This window comes from Artemia franciscana, chromosome 20 (genome assembly GCF_032884065.1).
Source record: "Artemia franciscana chromosome 20, ASM3288406v1, whole genome shotgun sequence".
Lineage (NCBI taxonomy): Eukaryota > Metazoa > Arthropoda > Branchiopoda > Anostraca > Artemiidae > Artemia > Artemia franciscana.
In genome coordinates this window covers 19,341,665-19,362,391 of record NC_088882.1, presented here as the reverse complement: position 1 = coordinate 19,362,391, position 20,727 = coordinate 19,341,665, and the positions used below count along the sequence as shown (strand labels likewise).

Genomic DNA, 20,727 nt, shown 5'->3' with positions numbered 1-20,727 from the left:
TTTTTATATTAAAAATTAAAACAGCAAGAATCTACTAAATTTTATTATTTAAAATTTCAGCTTTTTCAAACAAAAAACAAGCTTTTACTTGACGAAAAGGTAGAAACCTTAAAACATGGCACTTTTATCTTCTTGAATCAGGAAATAGATCACAATATCACCATGAGCAGTTTTCACTATTTCTTTAGCTTTGATTAAGAATATTGCACTGATTCCGTACAAAAAGCAGGGAATACCTAAAAGACAAAATAAAATGAGACAAATGCCTTGGTTGATTCTAGTAAAAAGAAAAAAAATACTAAAAGGTCTACACAGATGTTAAGAAAAAAATTTTCTCATTAAAAAGGGTGAAGTTTCCAGCAAAACTAACTTCAAATGGAGATTTTTCTCTCTCTTTTAAGGCTAACCGCTTTTACATAAAAATGGCTTAAATGGAACAATAAAAAACAGCTTAAATGGAACAAGACGAGTACCGACGAGTTTACCCTCATCTAAATTCGAGTGGTGATTTAAGTGTCAAATAAGCTTTCTTCAGAAATTTTTATGATTTCTTCCTTGATTGGCACATCCTTTTCAGCGTATAATATTCTTTCTTTGATAAGGATTCTCAACACTTCTGCCTAACAACCTAGAAGATTTTTCTTATCTTACTTTTCACAGTTTTTTTTTTTCATGGTAAGAGATGTTTATTTTTTGTTCTTTTGTTTTCTCGCATAATTTAGTAGTTCCTTTTTTTCTTTTTGTTGATACGGATTTGAAATGGGCAACCAGAATATTTGGGCGTAATTATTTTGGTTAATTTACCATCTAAATTAAAAGGTTTACCCCGTGATATGTATTATATTTGCACTTTATTTAAACATTCACACATGGGCCGGAAAATTACATATCTTTCTCATAACACATCATTTTATATTTACGTAGAGATAATGCTAGTAAGGCAACTTAAGACAGTTTATGGTAACGAACTCTAAGAAGGGATATGTGCCAACCGGAATTCTAAAAACTTAATCCGGAAAACATAGACATATCAAAAGATTTCTCCGTTATGGTGACCCAAATAAGCGAAATTCATTAGTTTACAAGTACCCATAAGAAGTTTCGAGCCTTAGAAACTGGGCAATTTAAGAAAAATAGAAAAAGTGATTGTCTTCCAATCCCTTTCGATCCTTCAAAGGGAGGTTAATTTTAAGATTTATAAAAAAAAACATGTAGCACGCACTAAAACTGGTGCGATCTCAGAGTAAATTGAGCATAATATTCAGCATTTTCAAGAACCTTACTGCAGAGGTTTCAAGCTCCTGTGTGCAAAAACACGAAAATTTGCACTTCTTCCGAGATATTTGATAACGGGTGCATTTCTATTTGTCTGTAAATATTTCCCCATGGATCAAAGTGGTCCTAGAGTATCAGGAGGGATCTCAATAGAGCATAAATGATCATAAATGAACCTAAATGACCAAACAGGGTCAAAATATTAACGAGCGTACATTTTTCAACTGCCAATCGGTTGGGCATTATTCACAAGTTATGTTTATAGCTTACGAGTTTTAGATCTTATTGGAATAAATTAAAACTTCTTCCTTAAAAGTGTCTACTTTATGCCCTATTCCAGTTCTAAGATATCCCACCTGGATATCTTGACAACCTGATCTATTTTGACAATGTGGATGCCCTTAAACTATTTTGAATTAGATCAATAGTAGCAGTGATAGTAGCAATAGTAGGAGTAGAAGTAGTAGCAAAAGTGGCAGTAGTCCTTGTAGCGTCGGAAATTTCAGCTTAATACCTTAGCCATTCATGGGATATTACTAATACATCCAGACGATAGCCCACATATACGTTGTGTGTTCTGGTTCAGTTCAACATCGCCCTTGCCATGTCATGAAAGTTTTACTTATATCCTTGGCATTCACAATTGCAGTAGCTAAAATAAAAGAAGTAATAGTAGGAGCATTGGGAGTAGTATTAGTGATGGCAGCAATAGAATTTACATTGCAAATTTTTAGTCTAGTCAAACATCCCTTCAACATACCCTGAAATGTTAAATCTAATACTCTAAGCAGCTCTTGACATAATGTTAATACATAAATTTGACAGCCTGCAGACACATAGCGAGTTTCATTTTAATTCGACCCCTCCACAATATTTCCTAAGAATTTCTGCTTAATAAGCTTAGCCTTAGCGGTAGTAGTAGAAGCATTATTATTAGTAGTATACATGTACTACCCTTTGGTTGGTTCAACATACCCATCGACATGCAGTGAAAATTTATACTGAATGCTCTAAGCTGTTCATGGGATATAACTATTGTAATCTTTCGTTAGAGTGCATCAACATAGTGTTTTGATTTAGTTCAACATCCACCTGAACATTCCCTGAAACTTACAACGTAATACCCTTAGCTTCAGTATTAATCGTAACAGTAGCTGCAGCAGTGGTGGTAGTAGCAGTGGCCATAGTAATAGTGACAGTTGTAGTAGCAGTACCACTACCAGTTGTGGTAGTAATAGTACTAGTAGTATGCACATACTTCCTTTTGGTTAGTTCAACATCCCCCTTAACATACCCTTCAAGTTTACTGCCCTAGACAATTCCTGTGATATTAGTGATGCATCATTTTGACAACCTGCATGCACAGAGTGTGTTTTCATTTAGTTCAAGATCCTCCTAAATATTCGCTATAAGTTTGACCTTCATACTCTTAGCCTCAGTTATAGCAGTAGCAGCAGTAGGCCTAGCAATATTAGCCATACGCACGGAGTTCCTTTTGGTTAATTCAACACCCCTCTCAACACGGCCTGAAAGTTTCAATTCAATGCTCTTAAGTTGTTTCTGAGAAATCACTAACACATCTTTTTGGAAACTTGTATTCACATAATACTTTTTTGATTTAGTTCAAAACCTCCTAAATATGCCCTGAAAGTTTCACCTTAGTATCCATTGGATCAGTAGAAATAATAGTCGTAGCAGTAGAAAAAGTAATAGTGGTAAAATGCAAATAGTATCTTTTGGTTGGTTCAACATCGTCCTCAACATATCCTGAATGTTACAACTGAATACTCTAAGTTTTTCCTAAGATACTGTTTATATGTTTTTTTAACAACCAGCATGTATGTAGTATTTTGACTTAGTTGAAACTCCCCCTAAATATTCCTTTAACCTTTAATTTTAATACAATTGGCCTCGCTAGTAGCAGTAATCGTTGTAGCATTACTCATTAGTAGTCGTTGTATGCACATAGAGCCTCTGGTTAGTTCAAAATTCACCGTAATGTACCCTGAAAGTTTCAACTTAATACTCTGAGCCGGTCCTGAGAAATTGCTGGTACACAATTTTGACAATTTACAAGCTCATAGTAACAATAATAATGATTTTATTTCAACGCTCCGTAAAAATACATGTAAATGCTCGATGGACAAAAGAAAAGAAAAACAAACAGAAAAATCACTAAACACTACAAAATAAAATCGCACTGCGATAAAACGAAAACAAGCAAAAATAATGACACATTAATACTAGCTAGCGCAAAGTCGTAGATTTTTCTACTTCGACTTATGAAACGGATAGAAAGCTCGTCCATTTTCTCGCTTAATTTCAAAAATATGGTATTTTGGCAAAGCATATGAGTTTCAGAAAAAAAGGAATTCCCAGTAAATATTTAACAGTACCGGAAAAAATTTGAACGGATTTGTTTGCGCTCGGTTTTATTAAACAAATTCTTCAGAGGGTTACAAAAAAAACAATGGGGCGCAAACTACACAAACGCCCAAGTGTTATTTTATCAACTTGACCTTTAGTTCTAGCTAACATACCGTAAGTTTTACTTAGTTTTTCTTTAAGAGCAACAATAACTAAACTTTTATTTATTTTAACGGAACTCCCATATCGAAGTCCTCGGTACTCAAACGCACCTCTTTGGACAATCGTTTCCCCCCTGACGCTAAAAGCACGACTTGGCAGTGCTTCGTCGTTAAAAACGACAAATTCAGTCTTAAGCGGTTCTATAGTTAACCCAAGAGAAGACGACACTGTACGAACAGCTTCTTGTGGAGATTCTAAATTATCACTTATTAAAAGTAGGTCGTCTGCGTCAGACAGACTACTTGTATCAAAACCCTCAACAACTCTCGAATCGGTCTTGTCGCAGAACGCAATGCATTATTAAATATTGGGCTAATGACTGAGCCCTGTTTAACACCTTTACATATCTCTATCCGTTCAGAAAGCTGTCTTCCAGACCAAATTCTTACTTGGGACTTTACATACTTCTGCCACAGACAAACGAATCAAACAGTGCCCTCAGTAGTAACAGAACTCCTTGCGAATGTAGGACAGAATCAAACGCCTTAGATATATCTATTGCACAAACAAATAATGGTTTCTCACGTTTTTCAAACCTTTCAATAATTGAAATAAATACCACATGAGCATTCTGTTTACACTTCACGCCATAACTGACGAGGATCGTTTTTCATATAACGTGATAGCTCTTTTATTCGGCTTCTTTTCCAAGACTTCACCATCTTTTGATACTGTCTTTACTCAACTTCATAATTTCGAGTACCCATCCTGATCTCGGTCTTACACACTCAATCCAAATTTGTCTCCAAAATACATGGCAAGACTTTCCGTCCGTCAAACCCGGAGAATCTGACCAGCCTACTTTACGAGTATATAGCTTTATTATTTTAGACAGAACTGCAACAGATGCTACCATTTTATACTATGATCTAATAATATGTAAATAGTGCGTACTATGTAAATTGTGTGTATCGTTTTAGTTCAACATACCCGTAAACATACACAAAAAGCTTGACCTTAATACCCTAAGTTTCAGTAGTACCAATATTTGTAGTAGTTGTATTAGCATTATTAGCACTACTCAAAATATTGGCTTTTGTTTTCTTTCAACATCCCCCTTAACACATACAGAAAGTTACAACTTAAAACCCTAAATAATTCCCGGGACACTGCTGATACGTGCTTTTGAAAACCTGCATGCAGAGTCTATTTTGATTTAGATCAACATCCTCTCAACATTCCCTGAAATTTTCATCTGAATACCCTTAGCTTTAGTAGTAGTAGAAGTAGTAATAGTGGTACCAGCAGTAGTAGTAGGAGTAGCAGCAGTAATATTAGCTTGCAAATATTGCCTTTTGGTTATTTCAACACTCTTCACAACAAGCCCTGTAAATTTCAACTTTGTACTCCTAGCCATTTCTATGATATTGCTGATACGCTGATATTAATACCCTTAACCTTAGTGGTATTCACAATATAAGTAGTAGTAAGAGCAATAATAGAGGGAGTAGTGGTTGTATTAGCAGTAATAGTAACAGTAGCAGCAGCAGTAGCATCATCATGCCCTGGAAGTTTCAACCTTCAATGTTCGAGCCGTTGCAAAGTTCAAGTTTCAACGCTAAGCCGTTCCCAAGATATTACTGACGCACCATCTTGACAACCGGTATGCACATGGCGTGTTTTGATTTAATTCAACTTCCCCCTCAGCATTCCCTGAAATTTTCGCCTTGCTATTCTCAGACTACTGTTCAAACAAACAGTGTCTAGAGACTAGGCTAAGAGAAAGTACAGAGTAATATATTGTGTCGATTGGATATAATAAAACCGCAATTGACAGAATGGCCTTGTTAGTAGAAGCCTTTAAAAAAAGATTTATCGAGAAAAACGAACTGGAAAAGCTTAAAACAGAGGTGGTCACTTTTAATACACCCGTCAGTATTCACGAATACACCGATAAATTTGCAAAACTGAATGTTACAGCTAGGTCATAGCGGAGCAGACAAGACCATACAAAAATTGTAGTTGTACGCTTCTACGCAGGGCTCAAAAAAAAAATGGTTAAGCTAGTTCTTATACGGAAGCCTGAAACTCTAAGCAACGTAATAGCCTTTGCTGATAGAGAAATTCAGATAGACAGGGTTATGAAAAAGCTAGATAGTATGTCGAAAGTAAAACAGTTCAAAATAGGGATAATACTATTTTATTGACAGTGAATTGATATAAAATTATTTAACTGGATATTTCGAACACATATACAGTGTTCATCATCAGCAGTAAAACTGCAAAACAATAAAGCAGTGTGGTCTTCGAAGTTATCTAGATAGTATGTCAGTTAATACGGCCCAACAGCAAGAGACGTTACGAAGATAGGTGCCATTTATCGGATCAGATAGGCTAAATGGGTATAGGAGTAAATATAATCCTAGTTGGATGGGACAAAATAATGAACAGAGTATATAGAAAGTGTCATTTGTTTTACGCTAAGCATAATACACGTCAGAATTTCGCAGCAGAATTCATAACAAAAGCCATCATTTTGCTATAGGAAATAGCTTCCCAACTCGCCCAGGGAATTTTCGCAGCAAGAGGTAAAATGATAGGTGGCAAACACAACCTAATGAGCGTCTTCCAGGAAAGAGAAGAGGTGTTTTATTCAAAAATTTGTAACAAGAAACTAAGAAGAAAATAGTACTCAGGGACAATATGATCCTACCGTAAAAACATGGGAAGGACCAGCAAATTTTTGGCCTAATGATGGCAAAACTTCAAACGATGAAGTCAGCCTGCAAGGGTCGGTAGGGTTACATCCTTCTCTAGAGCCTTATATAGCTTAGAATGTTCTGTTTTTGAAGATGTCAGTGATTTACCTATATTATGTTGTTTTGAGATTGAATGTTTAAAGAATAAACACTGGAACATCGACTTTATTGATTCGGGATGAGATATTGAGGAAATTTCCTATTAATGTGCAAAATCGGCTAAGAATCTGTCGTAATGGCCTTACTTCAGTCAGAGGCATAGACATACCATTTTATGGGAACACCTTCTAAAATTTAGCATACAGAATATAAAAATTGTTGTCAGAAAAATTGTATGTAAGCAACTACCCTTTCCATACATTTTAAGGTGTTGAGGCGCTCCGAAAATACGGCATTTTATGAGATCCAATAAGCAATAGCATTACCATTGCTAAGCCTAGTCATAACTCTAATCTGTTTGCACAGCACCACAAGATAGCAATCAAATTACCAAGTATGATCTACATAGACACAGCCGAGTAACGCTCGAATCAGGTGCTAGTGTTTAGGCACTTGCAACCTCAAGTAACAAAAATAACAAGTCTAAGACTATTGATGCTATGATAGGAGGTTATACTTTAAATAAACATCTATTGGTCTTCGTCTAAAGCCATTTGACTAAAGTTCCGTATACCTAAAACTGTCCAATTTGGGCAATTAAGGTAAAAATTTATAGAGTGAGGGGCCGCTGAACAAACTTAAAAAAAAGACAAAGTAAAACAAAGTCCGGAATTAAGCATAAATTTTGCCAATCAAACATCACCTGAAATGAAACCACAACAACAAGAAGAATATAGAATGACAAAGACTGAATTTTAAAAATAATTTGACTTATTCATTTGATTGAAGGTATCACGAATAATTGAGATATATTTTGTGGGAGTATAAATGGACCTTTGCAAGGCATAAGACTGATTATGGCTTGGCTCATTTCATTATGCACAAAATACCCACACTCGGATCTTCAATCAAAAAGCATCCCTACATAACCCCATACGATTTACGTTAATGACTTGATAAACAAATAAGAGAAACCGAAACGTAAAGGAGAATTACACAAGGTGTTAGTGAATGGTACTTTCTGCTAGTAATAGCCAGGAAAGAATAAGATAAGAAAAATATTAAAAAGAAGAAAAAACAAGGCTACTTAAAGCCATTGAAGATAAAAATGCAACGCAAATACTTCAGCAGAGGCTTCTGCTCGGCCGTCCTCAGTACGAAAATAAAAAAAGGACTCCACAGCTTCAAAAGGTGGGGATATTAAAGAGATGGAAGTTTCTCTTCCGAATGGGGGGGGGGTGGAGTACTGTAACAAGTGTGGTCAACTAAAATAAATAGTCTAATAGAATAAAAAAAAATCTAATAGTCCTAGCTTTAGAAATTCAAGAAATAGAATACCTAGATGGGATATATAATGTCCACTGTTCAGGGAATTTGTATGGGTGTTAGCTTCCCAGAATACGAGATGGGGGATAAGAAATTGAAGTTACAGCCGAAAAATGTGGTTGAAAAAGAAATATATAAGATCGAGAAAAAGGAGAAACTGTGAAATTAAAGTCTACTGATACATGGTGCCACTGCACTACGGTAGTTCTGGGATGGACCAGTCTGCTTTGAATGTAAGTGTTATTTAATTGAGTGTCTGTCTTTCAATCATATTGGGCCATTTTATAACAAAACACTGTATTGGTCATAGCTAAATTGTTATACCTACAAAATTACAGCAGTCTGTAGCCATTAATTTTTATGGCACTTGGATCTACCAAGTGACATATAGCGATCGCAAATTCTGTTGGTCGGTCTGTCTGTCCCGGTTTTGCTACTTTAGGCACTTCCAGGTAAGCTAGGACGATGAAATTTGGCAGGCGTATCAGCAACAAGACCAGATTAAATTAGAAATTGTCGTTTTCCCGATCCGACAATCTGGGGAGGGGAGCTGGGGGGACGGTTAAATCGGAAAAATTAGAAAAAAGAGGTATTTTTAACTTACGAACGGGTGATCGGATCTAAATGAAATTTGATTTTTGGAAGAATATCGTGTCTCAGAGCTCTTATCTTAAATCCAGACCGGATCAGGTGACATTGGAGGGAGTTGGGGTGGGTAAACCTAAAATCTTGGAAAACGCATAGAGTGGAGGGACCGGGATGAAACTTGGTGGGAAAAATAAGCACAAGTCCTAGATACGTGATTAACATAACCAGAACGGATCCACTCGCCTTGGGGGAGTTGGAGGGGGTTTAATTCTGAAAATTAGAAAAAATGAGGTATTTTTAACTTTTGAAGGAGTGATCGGATTTTACTGGAATTTGTTGTTTCGAAGGATATCGTGTCTCACAGCTCTTATTTCAAATCCCGACCAAATCCGCTGACATTGGGGGAGTTGGGGGGGGGGAACCTAAAATCTTGGAAAATGCTTAGAGCGAAGGGATCGGGATGAAACTTGGAAGGAAAATAATCAGAAGTCCTAGATACGTAATTGACATAACTAGTATGGATCCGATCTCTTTGGGGGAGTTGGGGGGAGGGTAATCCTAAAAATTTGAAAAAATGAGGTATTTTTAATTTACGAAGGAGTGATCAGATCTTAATGAAATTTGATGTTTGGAAGGATATCGAGTCTGATAGCTCTTATTTTAAATTCCGACCAGATCCGGTGACATTAGAAGGAGTAGGGGGGGGGAGAACCTAAGATCTTGAAAAAAGCTTAGAGTGGAGGGATCGGGATGAAACTTGGTGGGGAAAATAAGCACAAGTCCTAAATACATGATTAACATAACCGGAACGGATCCGCTCTCTTTGGGAGAGTTGGGGGGGGGGGTTAATTCTAAAAAAAAATTTAAATGAGGTATTTTTAACTTACTAAGAAGTGATCGGAGCTTCATGAAATTTCATTTTTAGAAGAACCTCGTAACTCAGATCTTTTGTTTTAAATCCCGACCAGATCCAGTGTCGTTAGGGGGGGGGCGGAAGTCTTGGAAAACGCTGAAAGCAGAGGGATCAGGATGAAACTTGGTGGGAAGAATAAGCACAAGTCCAAGATAAGTGACTGACATAACCGGACTGGATCCACTTTCTTTGGTGGAGTTGGGGAGGGGGAGTAATTCAGAAAAATTAGAATAAATGAGGTATTTGTAACTTACGAACGGGTGGTCAGATCTTACTGAAATTTGATAGGCCTATTTAGAAGGATCTGGTGCTTTTGAAATCTCATTTTAAATCCCGACCAGATCCAGAGACATTGGGGGGAGTTGGAGGGGGAAACCGGAAATCTTGGAAAACGCTTAGAGTGGAGAGATCGGGATGAGACATGATGGGAAGAATAAGCACAAGTTATAGACACGTGATAGACATAATTGGAACGGATCCGTTCTTTTTGGGGAGCTGGAAGTTGTTAATTTGGAAAAATTAGAAAAATTGAGGTATTTTTAACTTAAGAACGGGTGACCGGATCTTAATGAAATTTTATATTTAGAAGGAACTCATGTCTCAGAGCTCTTATTTCAAATCTCGACCAGATCTGTTGACATTGGGAGGAGTTGGAGGGGGAAACAAGAAGTCTTGGAAAACGCTTTAAATGTCGTACATTCTTGATAGACGTAACTGGACTGGATCCGCTCTCTTTGGGGAGTTAGGGAGTGGGATTCAGTGCTTTGGAGAGTTTGGTGCTTCTGGACATGCTAGGACGATGAAAATTGGTAGGCATGTCAGGGAGCTGCCCAAATTGACTTGACAAAGTCGTTTTCCCCGATTCGACCATCTGGAGGGCTGAAGGGAGAGGAATAATGAGAATAATTGAGGTATTTTTAACTTACGAGTGGGTGATCGGATCTTAATGAATTTCGATATTTAGAAGGACCTCGTGAGCTCTTATTTCAATCCCAACCGGCATTAAGCCTCTGATTTGCCTTTTAAAGCAATCTATTGATTCTTAGAATTTTGCTAAGGCTCATACCATATGAGCTCCTACATTTCTTTTCCTACATCAAATTTACCTACGCTAGGATACCGTCTATAGCTATTTCTGCCGAACTGGACGTTAAAATCTTTCAATAAAAATAGCATACTTTTCCTTGCTCCTGTAACTGTAATTCAAATTCATATGAGTAACTAGTATATCTGTTAGTCTGTTCTACAGGAGTATATACTACTATAACTGATACCTTGAACTTTTTAGTCACAAAATGAGCAATTAGTATTCTATTATTAATACCTTCCCAGGCTAAACAGGACTAAGCAGCTTCGTTATTCATCATGAGCCCAAATCCCTGTTTATGTACTTCATCCTTTCCGCCTAAGTAAATTAATTCTATATAACACAATTTCATGCTTCCTACCCCTGGGGTATGCGTTTCTGTGATTGCTAATAAGTCCTGTTCCAATCGTCTGGATTCTACAGTCAAAATGTCGATACGATAGTGATTTTTTAAAGTTGTAAAATTCCTAGTTTAAATTTTCATATTCTCTAAATCATTGAAATTATTTCGGCTTAGGACTAGCAATGGTCCCGGATACCAGTACAGGACCAAGGACCAGCATATCTTCTCAAGTCTCTTCTAGCAACAAGAGTCGAAAACCTACACAGACAATCTCAAGTCTATTCCATCCGACTCATTATATATTCATACCGACAAATATTATGCTACTACGGTGACGCAACCCATGGTAGATAAATTAGCTAGGAAGAGGATTTTCTGCCGAAAAACGCCCACCAAAACAGACCAAGTCCAAAAGAATTATCTGTTAATCAGAATCCCGTGTGAACGCTGTGTCATTTACTAGACTATAATATCCTCGAGAGGCGCTACTCCTCAAGTGGGAACAGAGTTGATGGAAAGGTCCCCGGTCTTGCAGGTACCCCGAAAGAATCGAGGCAGCCCTTTACACAGGCCGTTGTCTGGAGAACTGGATATTATGCGCTATTTCAGTTGTCCTCCCATAGAGGATTCTCCCACAACGGTGCTCTGCGTCACCATGCGATTTAATCCATTACTGTGAGAAGCTTTGTAACTCATGGGACGTGTGCAAACACTTTGGGCTCTGTTGAATGAACATTTAAAAGGCCTTCTTCCTCCTCCACCTATGTTTACGGCCCCGGGCGAGGGTTCTCAAGTTTCTTTTTTGGACCCCCAGGGACAAGATCCCCCCTAGGTCCGTGCCTCCTACGGAGGTACCCTACATATCTGTAGGGCATTACCTTATCGCCACCTGGGAACGCACTGAAAGGCCTGCTGGAGGCCCCTGCTGAGCAGTAAATTCATAAATCTACTATGACAAGCCTAAATCTAATATATCAAATTTAGAAAATTAGAAATGCAAACTAAAATCTAGGATATACAAAATTCATTTAGTTCTTCTTTTTTAATTGAATACACAGTACGAAATTACAATGAGAAACTAGTTGAATGACATTTATTCAAATCAATCTTGTTAAATCACCTCTTTTCAATAGTAAAAAAAAATAAATTACCATTCAAAATAGCCAAAATTACCAAAGCAGCCATTTAAAAAAATGTAGTCATTTTACTTATTAATTGAGAAACATGAAAGCCCTCTTTCATAAGTGGAGCTATGCAGCGCTAGAAATGCTGAAAGTAGCTTATTTGTTAAAATATCAAGAACAACAAATGAAAATATTGCCTGTCCCACACCGAACCAGTGGCGGTTCTGGCCTTTCTTGCGCCCAGTGTAAAATCTTGATTAGACCCTCCCCCCTTGTCTCCCAAAAATTTCCAGGACAAATTAAAAAAGATACTAATGTAGCCCTATCTAAAAAATAGATTTTTTTGCATCTGAATTATTTTTACTTTGGTCTCTGCAAAATTATTAACTATTTCGTCCCAACTGATTGGTTTTAATTCTTCACTTTCCAAAACAAGTTAAACTTGGCCTCCTTCCTTTTATTTTTAAGGAACGGTGATGAAGAGAAAGGATACAAAAATTTCGGATTTTTACTTATACTTACTGCCAACTACGCCCTCTACTTTATTTTAATGAATATAAAATTTCAAAAATTACAAAATAATTAAAACTATTTGATCCCTTATTAGAAATTTTTGACCTTTAAAATTTCTATGGGCAAATTCCATAACTCACAGTCCTTTCTCTAGGGGCTGTGGGAGGTCATGTCATCCCTAAAGGCATAGTTATTGAACCTTTCAACTATGCCATACCAAATACCAATCTCAAAATTTTGATTGGTGTCTTTGGGGGGAAAACAGTCGTGATAGGGAGACTAGCTACTCTCCAATCTTTTTGGTCACATAAAGTGGACACTAACACTTTAAATTTCTGTTTGAATCAGACCTCTCTTGATCTTCAAAGACCATTGGACTGATATGATTACCCCTGGGTAAGACAAAAACAAATAAATACGCATCTGTGGTTTTTCTTCTGGCCAAAAATATAAATTCCACATTTTTGTAAGTAGGGGCTTGAAACTTCTACAATAGAGTTCTATGATTTGCTGAATCTAATGGTGTGATTTTCATTAAGATTGCTTGATTTTTTCAGGTTATTTCCCCCTTTTTCAAAAACCAGAGAATTTTTCTCGGGTTCTTAGCTTTTGACAGGTATCATTAAATTTAATTTAATTTATATATTTAAAACCAGCATAAAAAGCCAATTTTTTTGACATATTGATTGTTACAAAACTTCTTTTAGGGTTTCATTTACTATTGGACTGAGTCAATCCTTACTTACAGTTTGTTACCATAAACTAATTGATGAAATTCTCTATACTGGCAAGTTTCCAAATCGTTGGAAAAGAGGTCTTATCATTTTCTGAAAAGAAAAGGTAACAGGTATGATTTCGACAGTGTTTGACCCCTTACACTTAATCTATTTTATATCAAATTATTTAGAAGCTTTTTAGCTGAGCGGTTGAAGGCAAAGATAATCCCAAATGTTAACCTGAGGCAATTCGGAAACTATTACTCTATATCTGCCACCCACTATCTTGTTCACTTTATGGACATCATGCATAATAAACCTGAAAGCCTAATAGCTGGCTCAATATTATAGCAGTGGAGTTGCAAAAAGCTTTTGCCTAATTAACAATAATACATTGGTAGAAAACTCAATAAGTTCCAAGTTGAAACCTTTTTTATGCTTGACTCTGAAGGGCAAAATCAGCTCATTAGTACTTGTGATAGCATTTTTTGGGAACCATATCTTATTCTTACTTAACGATTATTATTTTGCATCCTTTCTTAATCAACTCACAAATGATTATAACACTGGTGCATTTAAAAAGTTCTTTATGGAACTTTAACTGCATCTACACCACAATTGCCATTCCCTCTCACTTTCTTAACTACTATTTGTTTCAGCTGGATTCACCTTCCAATAGGCTCCATTTCAATTTCCCCTAATTCATATTTTAAAACCTTCACTACTACGAGACCCGTAACGATTTCACCCAAATGAGACTATTCAATCCATTAAATTAGAAAGAAAGTTAGATTTCAGCATACAAAGCAGCAGTCTCATATTTCAAGTCATTTTATGCAGAAAGGGCTTCTTTTTTAAGCTTAATTAAAATAAGGAAAATAATATATTAAGCAAACATATATAAAGCAGTTGTGTAGCAAATTTCAACCTCAAAATGAAATATGAAAAAGTACAAAATGAACTGACGCATTTTGCTATACATTCTTCAGTTTTATTTGAAATGTCCTTTGATATATTCTTTTCCTCAAAGATTAGAAAACTTTAGAGTGATACACTTTAAGCATCCTTAAGGTTGTTTTAAAAGAAAAAAAACATTCACAGACCCATTACTTCTGCTTGTTACATTAGCTTTGGGGGAAAAGTCTCAAAATATAAATATTCAAACAGTTTTCTGGTTAGGCAGTTTCTCAGTATTCTACAGCCAAAACAGGGAAACTAGGACTGATCAAGTATTAACCAATGATACCACACTTGATACCTAAATATTTAACTTACCTAGATTAATTCCTTTTACAACCTTAAAAAAATTGTCTTCTAAGGTTAGATTTGTTCTTGGAGCCTTGGAGCAATGATATTTTATATAGGGAAAACACCCAGTTCTAAGTATATGATAATTAGTGCCATCAACTTCCCAGTTAAAGTGTGACATTGCAAACTGATCATTTTCAACATCTCTATAGGGCAAAAAATATGATGTCCAATAAGGAAGATTTCTTTGTCTCAGATGACATGATAAGACTTCAGAAGCTTTTGGCCTCTGATGTCCATTCAAAACTCGAAAGATAACTTGTATTGCTAAAGAGTGGATCTTTTTCAATACTGATTCCATTAACAACCTAAAATGTAAATAGTGCCATTCATAATAGTAACACAAAATGAATCTTTTTAAACATACTCAAGAATTTTTTTCAACATAGAATTTTTTAAACATAAAGAAAATGAATTTAACATCTAACTCATCTGCAGCACATCTTTGATAAATAACTATTTTTGGAAATTAAAAAAGCTGAGCTGAATACTTCAAGACCCAGATTCCAAATTCAGCACCAGCCAATGAGCGAACTTGAAGGGCCCAATAATCTTTCTTTTAGAGAGCAGACGATTATTTTTGTTTTAGAATGCAAGAGGAACTTTTAAACAGTCACTTAGTGTAGAACTTTAGTGCAGTTTTTAGTAAAACTTTTAGTAGAGAATTCAAATTCTTGCATTAATGACTTGAATAAAACTTCTGAGCTTGGCCTTTTCTCATTTTATTTACAGTTTCTTCACAAAATGAATAATATTTTAAAAGCCTTTCAAAATTATGACTGAAATCTATAATTATCACTAATTTATCATTGAAAACTGATTACAACAGTGGAAGTGTGGTTGATTTCAAAGTAACTTCCTTATTTGAAATATACCAGAAATACTTTTGAATTCTGTTCTCATCCTCTTCTGTGAACCAAAGCAAGTAAAAAACATAATCCTTCTAAGAGAGTTACATATAGATAAGCGAACATTTTTTTTGTTTGGGGGGGGGGGGGGCTAAAATTAAATAATTCTCCAGGAAGCATGAGGAATTGGGTACAAGTGGTAAACAATACGTTTTAATTTTCATTGCCACAATTTTCTGGTAGCATCTTTCAAATCAATCTTTAGAAAAAAATCCACCCTGTTAGTAAAATTTTGTATACTAAAAAATATGCATTAATACTGAAAACTCTGTAGATATATCTCCAATCAGGAAAAAGCTGTACATTTGATTTTTACTACTGTGTCATTTTACTATGATTTTTTATTGCTAAATTTTTTAAACATTAAATAATGGACACAGCAGAAAAAAAGATAAAAGACTGACTTCATAACAAATAAATAGAAATTGCACTTAGACATTAGCCTTTACAGAAATCATAACATCTTGGCTATACACAAGACAATAGTAGAAAGTACCAAGGGTTAACTATATTTCTATTACGTTTTCTCTTTACTAAAGTTATAGTGTTCTCATGGTCAGTTACTCTGAACCCGTGAGCTACCCGTGGGTTTCTGTCCAAAGTAGGGAGCTGAAGCAGATATATAGCAAACCTAAACAATCATGATACTTTTTATATGACTTGAAAAAATTTCCAAAAGGGGGCACAATATAAAACATGGGGGGCAGATGAATTAGAAGAAAAACACAAGAAGATATCCATTGATGCACAATGTTGTGGTAATTATACATGCATGTAGTAGCCAGGTTAGGTGGAAAACACCTAATCCTGCTGCAAGCAGAAGCAAGTAGCAGAATATATAAAGTAGCAATTCTGCAAGAGACGTGGCTTTCCAGGAATTGACAGGTGACATTTTTTACTGACTGGACCAGAAAAGTGTGTGCACACAGTATTTTTGATCTAGTTAAACTTTTCCCTCAACACATCCTCAAATATTCACTTTAATACCATCAGCCCTGTCAGTCCTTGCTACAGAAGCAGCAGTTGTAATGGTAGTAGTAGTTAAAGTAGTAGTAGTAAGCATAGCAGTAGCACTAGCATGCCAATATAGCCTTTTAGGTCAATTAATAATCCCCTCATCATTTCCTAGAAGTTTTAAATTAATACACTCAGTCACTCCTGAGTCACACCCTTTAGACAACCAATACACACATAACATCTTTTGATTTAGTTTCTTGATTCACATTTTAGGTTCAGAATTCATTCTTAAAAGTTTCATTCATCTAACTAAGCCTTACTACTTTCCAAGATAGCAGAAAGCACCTAATCTAGGAAGCACCTCTATCATACATTTGGCCATTAGGCAGAGGGGCTGAAGTTTAATAGTATACCTTAAGGAATGGTACTAGTAAGTAACCTATTTTAGAATATTTTAAGGAAACCCAGCTTAGTTCTCAGAATTTTAAAATGTTTCCTTCCACAGAGTGGTAATTTTTCTGCTACCACCAAATCATTTCTGATTTTACCCTGGGAGCATCAGGGGGAATATTGTCAAATGCAAAAATAGAACCTGTAATTCAATGGACCCTGTTATTATTGATAATAAAATGAAATTTCATAGTTACATGCAAGCACAGGTTGCTAAAGCTAATTGAGTCATTGGGCTTATTAAGCATATGATAATCACAAGAAAAACAATGTGTGGTAGAGAAAGTGGATACAGCCCCTATCTGCCCACATCTTGAGTTTGGAAACAATAGTAGCAGCCTGAAATACAAAATGGGCCATAGAGAATAAAAAGAGAAGGATAAAAAACTTGATCCCATTCTCCATTACAATCTTAATGGACAATGCCTATAAACTTTGAAGTAGCCCAACAAGACATATCAATGAAAGGTGTGATTTATTACCAAATCAGAAGCTGCTGAACACTTGGGTAGTGAACCAGCATTTACTCCTTCTTTTAGGAGGGGGGGGGCAGTTGCCCTCCAATAATGTGGAGAAAAAAATTATTATATATCCCATGTCCCTTGACTATCTAGATATGGACCCCTCTTGCCCCCCAAAATAAAAATGCTGGAGAATTGCCCCTGCCTTCTTGCAATTTTGTAGATTTACATTACTGAGCTATGAATTGGGTGAACATGAAACTCAATGCCTTTTTTTATACCCTTTCTTAATATAACAGTTGACTCATAAATTCAGTTTTAAGCCCTTCATGGACTCTTAATGATGAGACCTTTTTCTCTTATTTTTGACAATAGAAAAAGTTAAAAACAACAGTTCCTACTTCATAATATGTAGAATAATTGTAGTTAACACATTTCAACTGTAGATCCCCCTATACTTTACCCCACACCCCCTGCAATGTGCAAATATATAACCCAAATTACACATTTGCCATGGTTTCTAGTTCTTGATTTTATCAGAATAAATTCAATTTACAGGTACATGGGTTTGAGCAAGAGTGATGCCACTGGCTTAAAGTAAATAGGACAAAATTCAAAAGATTAATAAACAGTTTATTCAATTGGGTCATTATGAATCAATACCTGTGGATTCAATGACTTTAAAAAAATGGAATTATTATTAAATAAAAAGTTTTAATCAATGTTTAATTCTTTTCTATGGCCAAAAAAGGGGAGAAGGTATCATCTTTTAGATTCCATTAAGGACATAAGGTAAAATTCTTTTTACCTACTTTTTGCTATCTTGGAAAGTGGTTAGGCTGGAAAAACAAAACTTTTAGTAATGAACCAGGGGCCAAAAACACATTCTGGGACAGTATTGCCAAGCTACTATGTTTGCCCTCTTTTGATTGCTATGTCTTAGAAGCCTGTTGGAAATTTGTCAAACAACATTATACCTTAATTTTCATTTTCTGCTTTTGGTTTTGAAAATGTAATTCCTGTTATTTGATTAGGATCTTAAGCCATGTCAATGGTTTTTTCTTCTAAATTTAGGAAAAGTATTTTCAGATCTTTGAAAACTCATTAATTGGGAATGTGCAAAGTTGTGAAACTGAAAATACTTTTTTTGTTCTTCATTTAAGCAGAAGATTCATTAACAAATAATCTAAATTATTAAAAAATTTATGAAAATAAGTAGCCCTATGGATTCAATAAGTATTTCTCTATTTTCAAATATAAATTAAACAAAATCAGTACTATTTAATTACTTCTCATACCAAATACTAATAGAAAAATAGTGAGAAATTAGGTTAAGTTGGGTTTGGTTAGGCTAGGTTAGATGAAGGTTGGACATTTGTTTGAGCATGTTTTTCAAGATTTAGAGAATGGACATAAAAAATTTAGAGATATGGTAGAAAAGGGGTAAAACAATGAAAGAAGTGAAGATAATGGTTCTCCCTGTGCAAAATAGATTAACTATGATTATACTGCATGAATTAAGAATTGTTTTCATAGCATGTTTCCTTGTGGGAAGGGACTTGAATAGGATTACACCCCTGCTAGTGATAGCATGACAAATTCAGTTGAATTGACTTTTGGCTATCTCAGAAAGAGGTTAGATTAGGGAAAAGAAACTTTCAGAGTGGGTCTACAGGCTAAAGTATATCCCAAGAGGTATTTTGAAGTACCCATCTCTACTCCTTCTCCTTCTAGAGGGCCCTGAAATTTGCCTACATGACAGGTCTATACCTATTTAAATTTTGACAAAACAACATTTTACCTTAATTTTCAGTTACCAGTTGCTTTTTCTCTGCCTTTAGTTCTTAAAATGCAATCCCTGTTATTTGAGTAGAATTTTAAGCCATATCAATGTTGTTTTTTTTCAAAATTTAGGAAATGTATTTGCATATCATTAAAACCTTAAAGGCCAGGTAAAGCAACTTAATGAAATTTCACCTTTTTATTTTGTTGTTTTTCCTTGCCTATCTAGTCTGGGGTAATACCATTTTACTGACTATCTGGGCATTTTTGTTAGTAAAACTACCTGAGTTTGTGAAAAAGCATAGAGAGTCAAACCCAAGACACAAGCAAAGCAAATGTTTAAGTTTATAAGTTAAATCAACTGCCTTGCATGATGCTCATTGTAGAATAGACCATATTTGACTTTAGATGCTTGTTTGCCTCTGATTATATGTGAAATTATTGGTTTCATGTTTCAATTCTAAATTCTTGATTCAATCTGCCTAAGACCAAATTTATTTGCTCAACCCAGTATGATGAACATGGTAGAACCTTCAACAGATTGACTCTAGTTCAGCACTGTCAAGTGGCATAAAGGAAAATTTTACATTATAATTGAAATTTTCAATTATAATGGAAGAACTCAGCATGCCAAGCCAGGAAGACCCTTCAACAGATTGACTCTAGTTTGGCATTATGGAGTGACATGAGAGCTAGCATAAGTGGGAGATGATAATGTTGGCAATGAAAGGGGTCAATTAATGCCAGGTTTTTCTTCTCACTCAATTGGACTATCTGTCATGGCTAATTGTAGAAAAAGCCAAGACAGATAGTCCAATTGAGTGAGAAGAAAAACCTAGCATTAATTGCCCCCCTTCATTGCTCCCGTCTCCCATTTATGCCAAACTAGTACCATCTCTCATTTATGCTACACCTCTCATGTCATTCCACAATGCCAAACTAGAGTCAATTAGCCTAATGCCAGGTTTTTCTTCTCACTCAATTGGACTATCTGTCTTGGCTTTTTCTATAATTAACCATGACTTGGTGCCCACAATGATTCCATTTTAATTCAAAAATCAACAGAATTGGCCAAGGCCTAGCTATAGCCTCAACCTCATTTACTTGGGATTGAGCAAAGTTGTGAAGCTAAAACCAATTTTGTTGTAGGCTACTTCATTTAAGCAGAAGATCTATTCTGCAAGGTTTCACTTTTATAATACACATATTTTTAAAGGTCATCAAAGTTCAGGACCCTCTAACAGGAGAAGAAGTGGAGGTAGGTAGGCTACTTCAAAATACCTTCCCATGATATACTTTAGCCTTTAGACCCATCCCTGAAAGTTTCATTTTCCTAACCTAACCCCTTTCCAAGATAGCAAAAGTCAATAAACTAGAATTTTCCCAAAATACCTTCCCAGGACAAACTTTAGTAAGTAGATCTATCTGTAAGTTTCATTTTCCTAACCTAATCCCTTTCAAAGATAGTGAAATGTACCGAAACTAGAATTTTACACATTTTCTTCTGTGGAATCCCTATCCGGAATGTTACCGAATTTTAAAACTGAAATAAGCCTAGTAAGTCTAGGCTAGCCTTACTCAGAGTTGGG

General features: G+C 35.6%; 2 protein-coding genes across 3 annotated transcripts in view; both read right to left on the bottom strand.

Moving 5' to 3' along the window:
* Positions 1-20,727, bottom strand: part of LOC136039855 (SREBP regulating gene protein-like) — a 37,796-nt gene that overhangs the window by 16,863 nt on the left and 206 nt on the right. Inside the window, exon 2 of one of the 2 annotated variants that reach the window (XM_065723792.1) lies at positions 1,790-1,927. The exons of the other annotated variant lie outside the window; for it this stretch is intronic. Coding sequence (XP_065579864.1) covers positions 1,790-1,798 — 9 coding nt within the window. The 5' untranslated portion in view covers positions 1,799-1,927. The remainder of the gene's footprint in view (positions 1-1,789; positions 1,928-20,727) is intronic. 2 annotated transcript variants of the gene reach the window in all.
* On the bottom strand, positions 29-20,618 carry LOC136039856 (uncharacterized protein C15orf61 homolog). The gene is made up of 3 exons (XM_065723794.1): positions 20,586-20,618; positions 14,548-14,888; positions 29-236 (listed from the first exon to the last, which is right to left on the bottom strand). Exons 2-3 carry the CDS (start codon positions 14,879-14,881, stop codon positions 109-111), a joined length of 462 nt encoding a protein of 153 aa, XP_065579866.1. The 5' UTR covers positions 14,882-14,888; positions 20,586-20,618; the 3' UTR covers positions 29-108.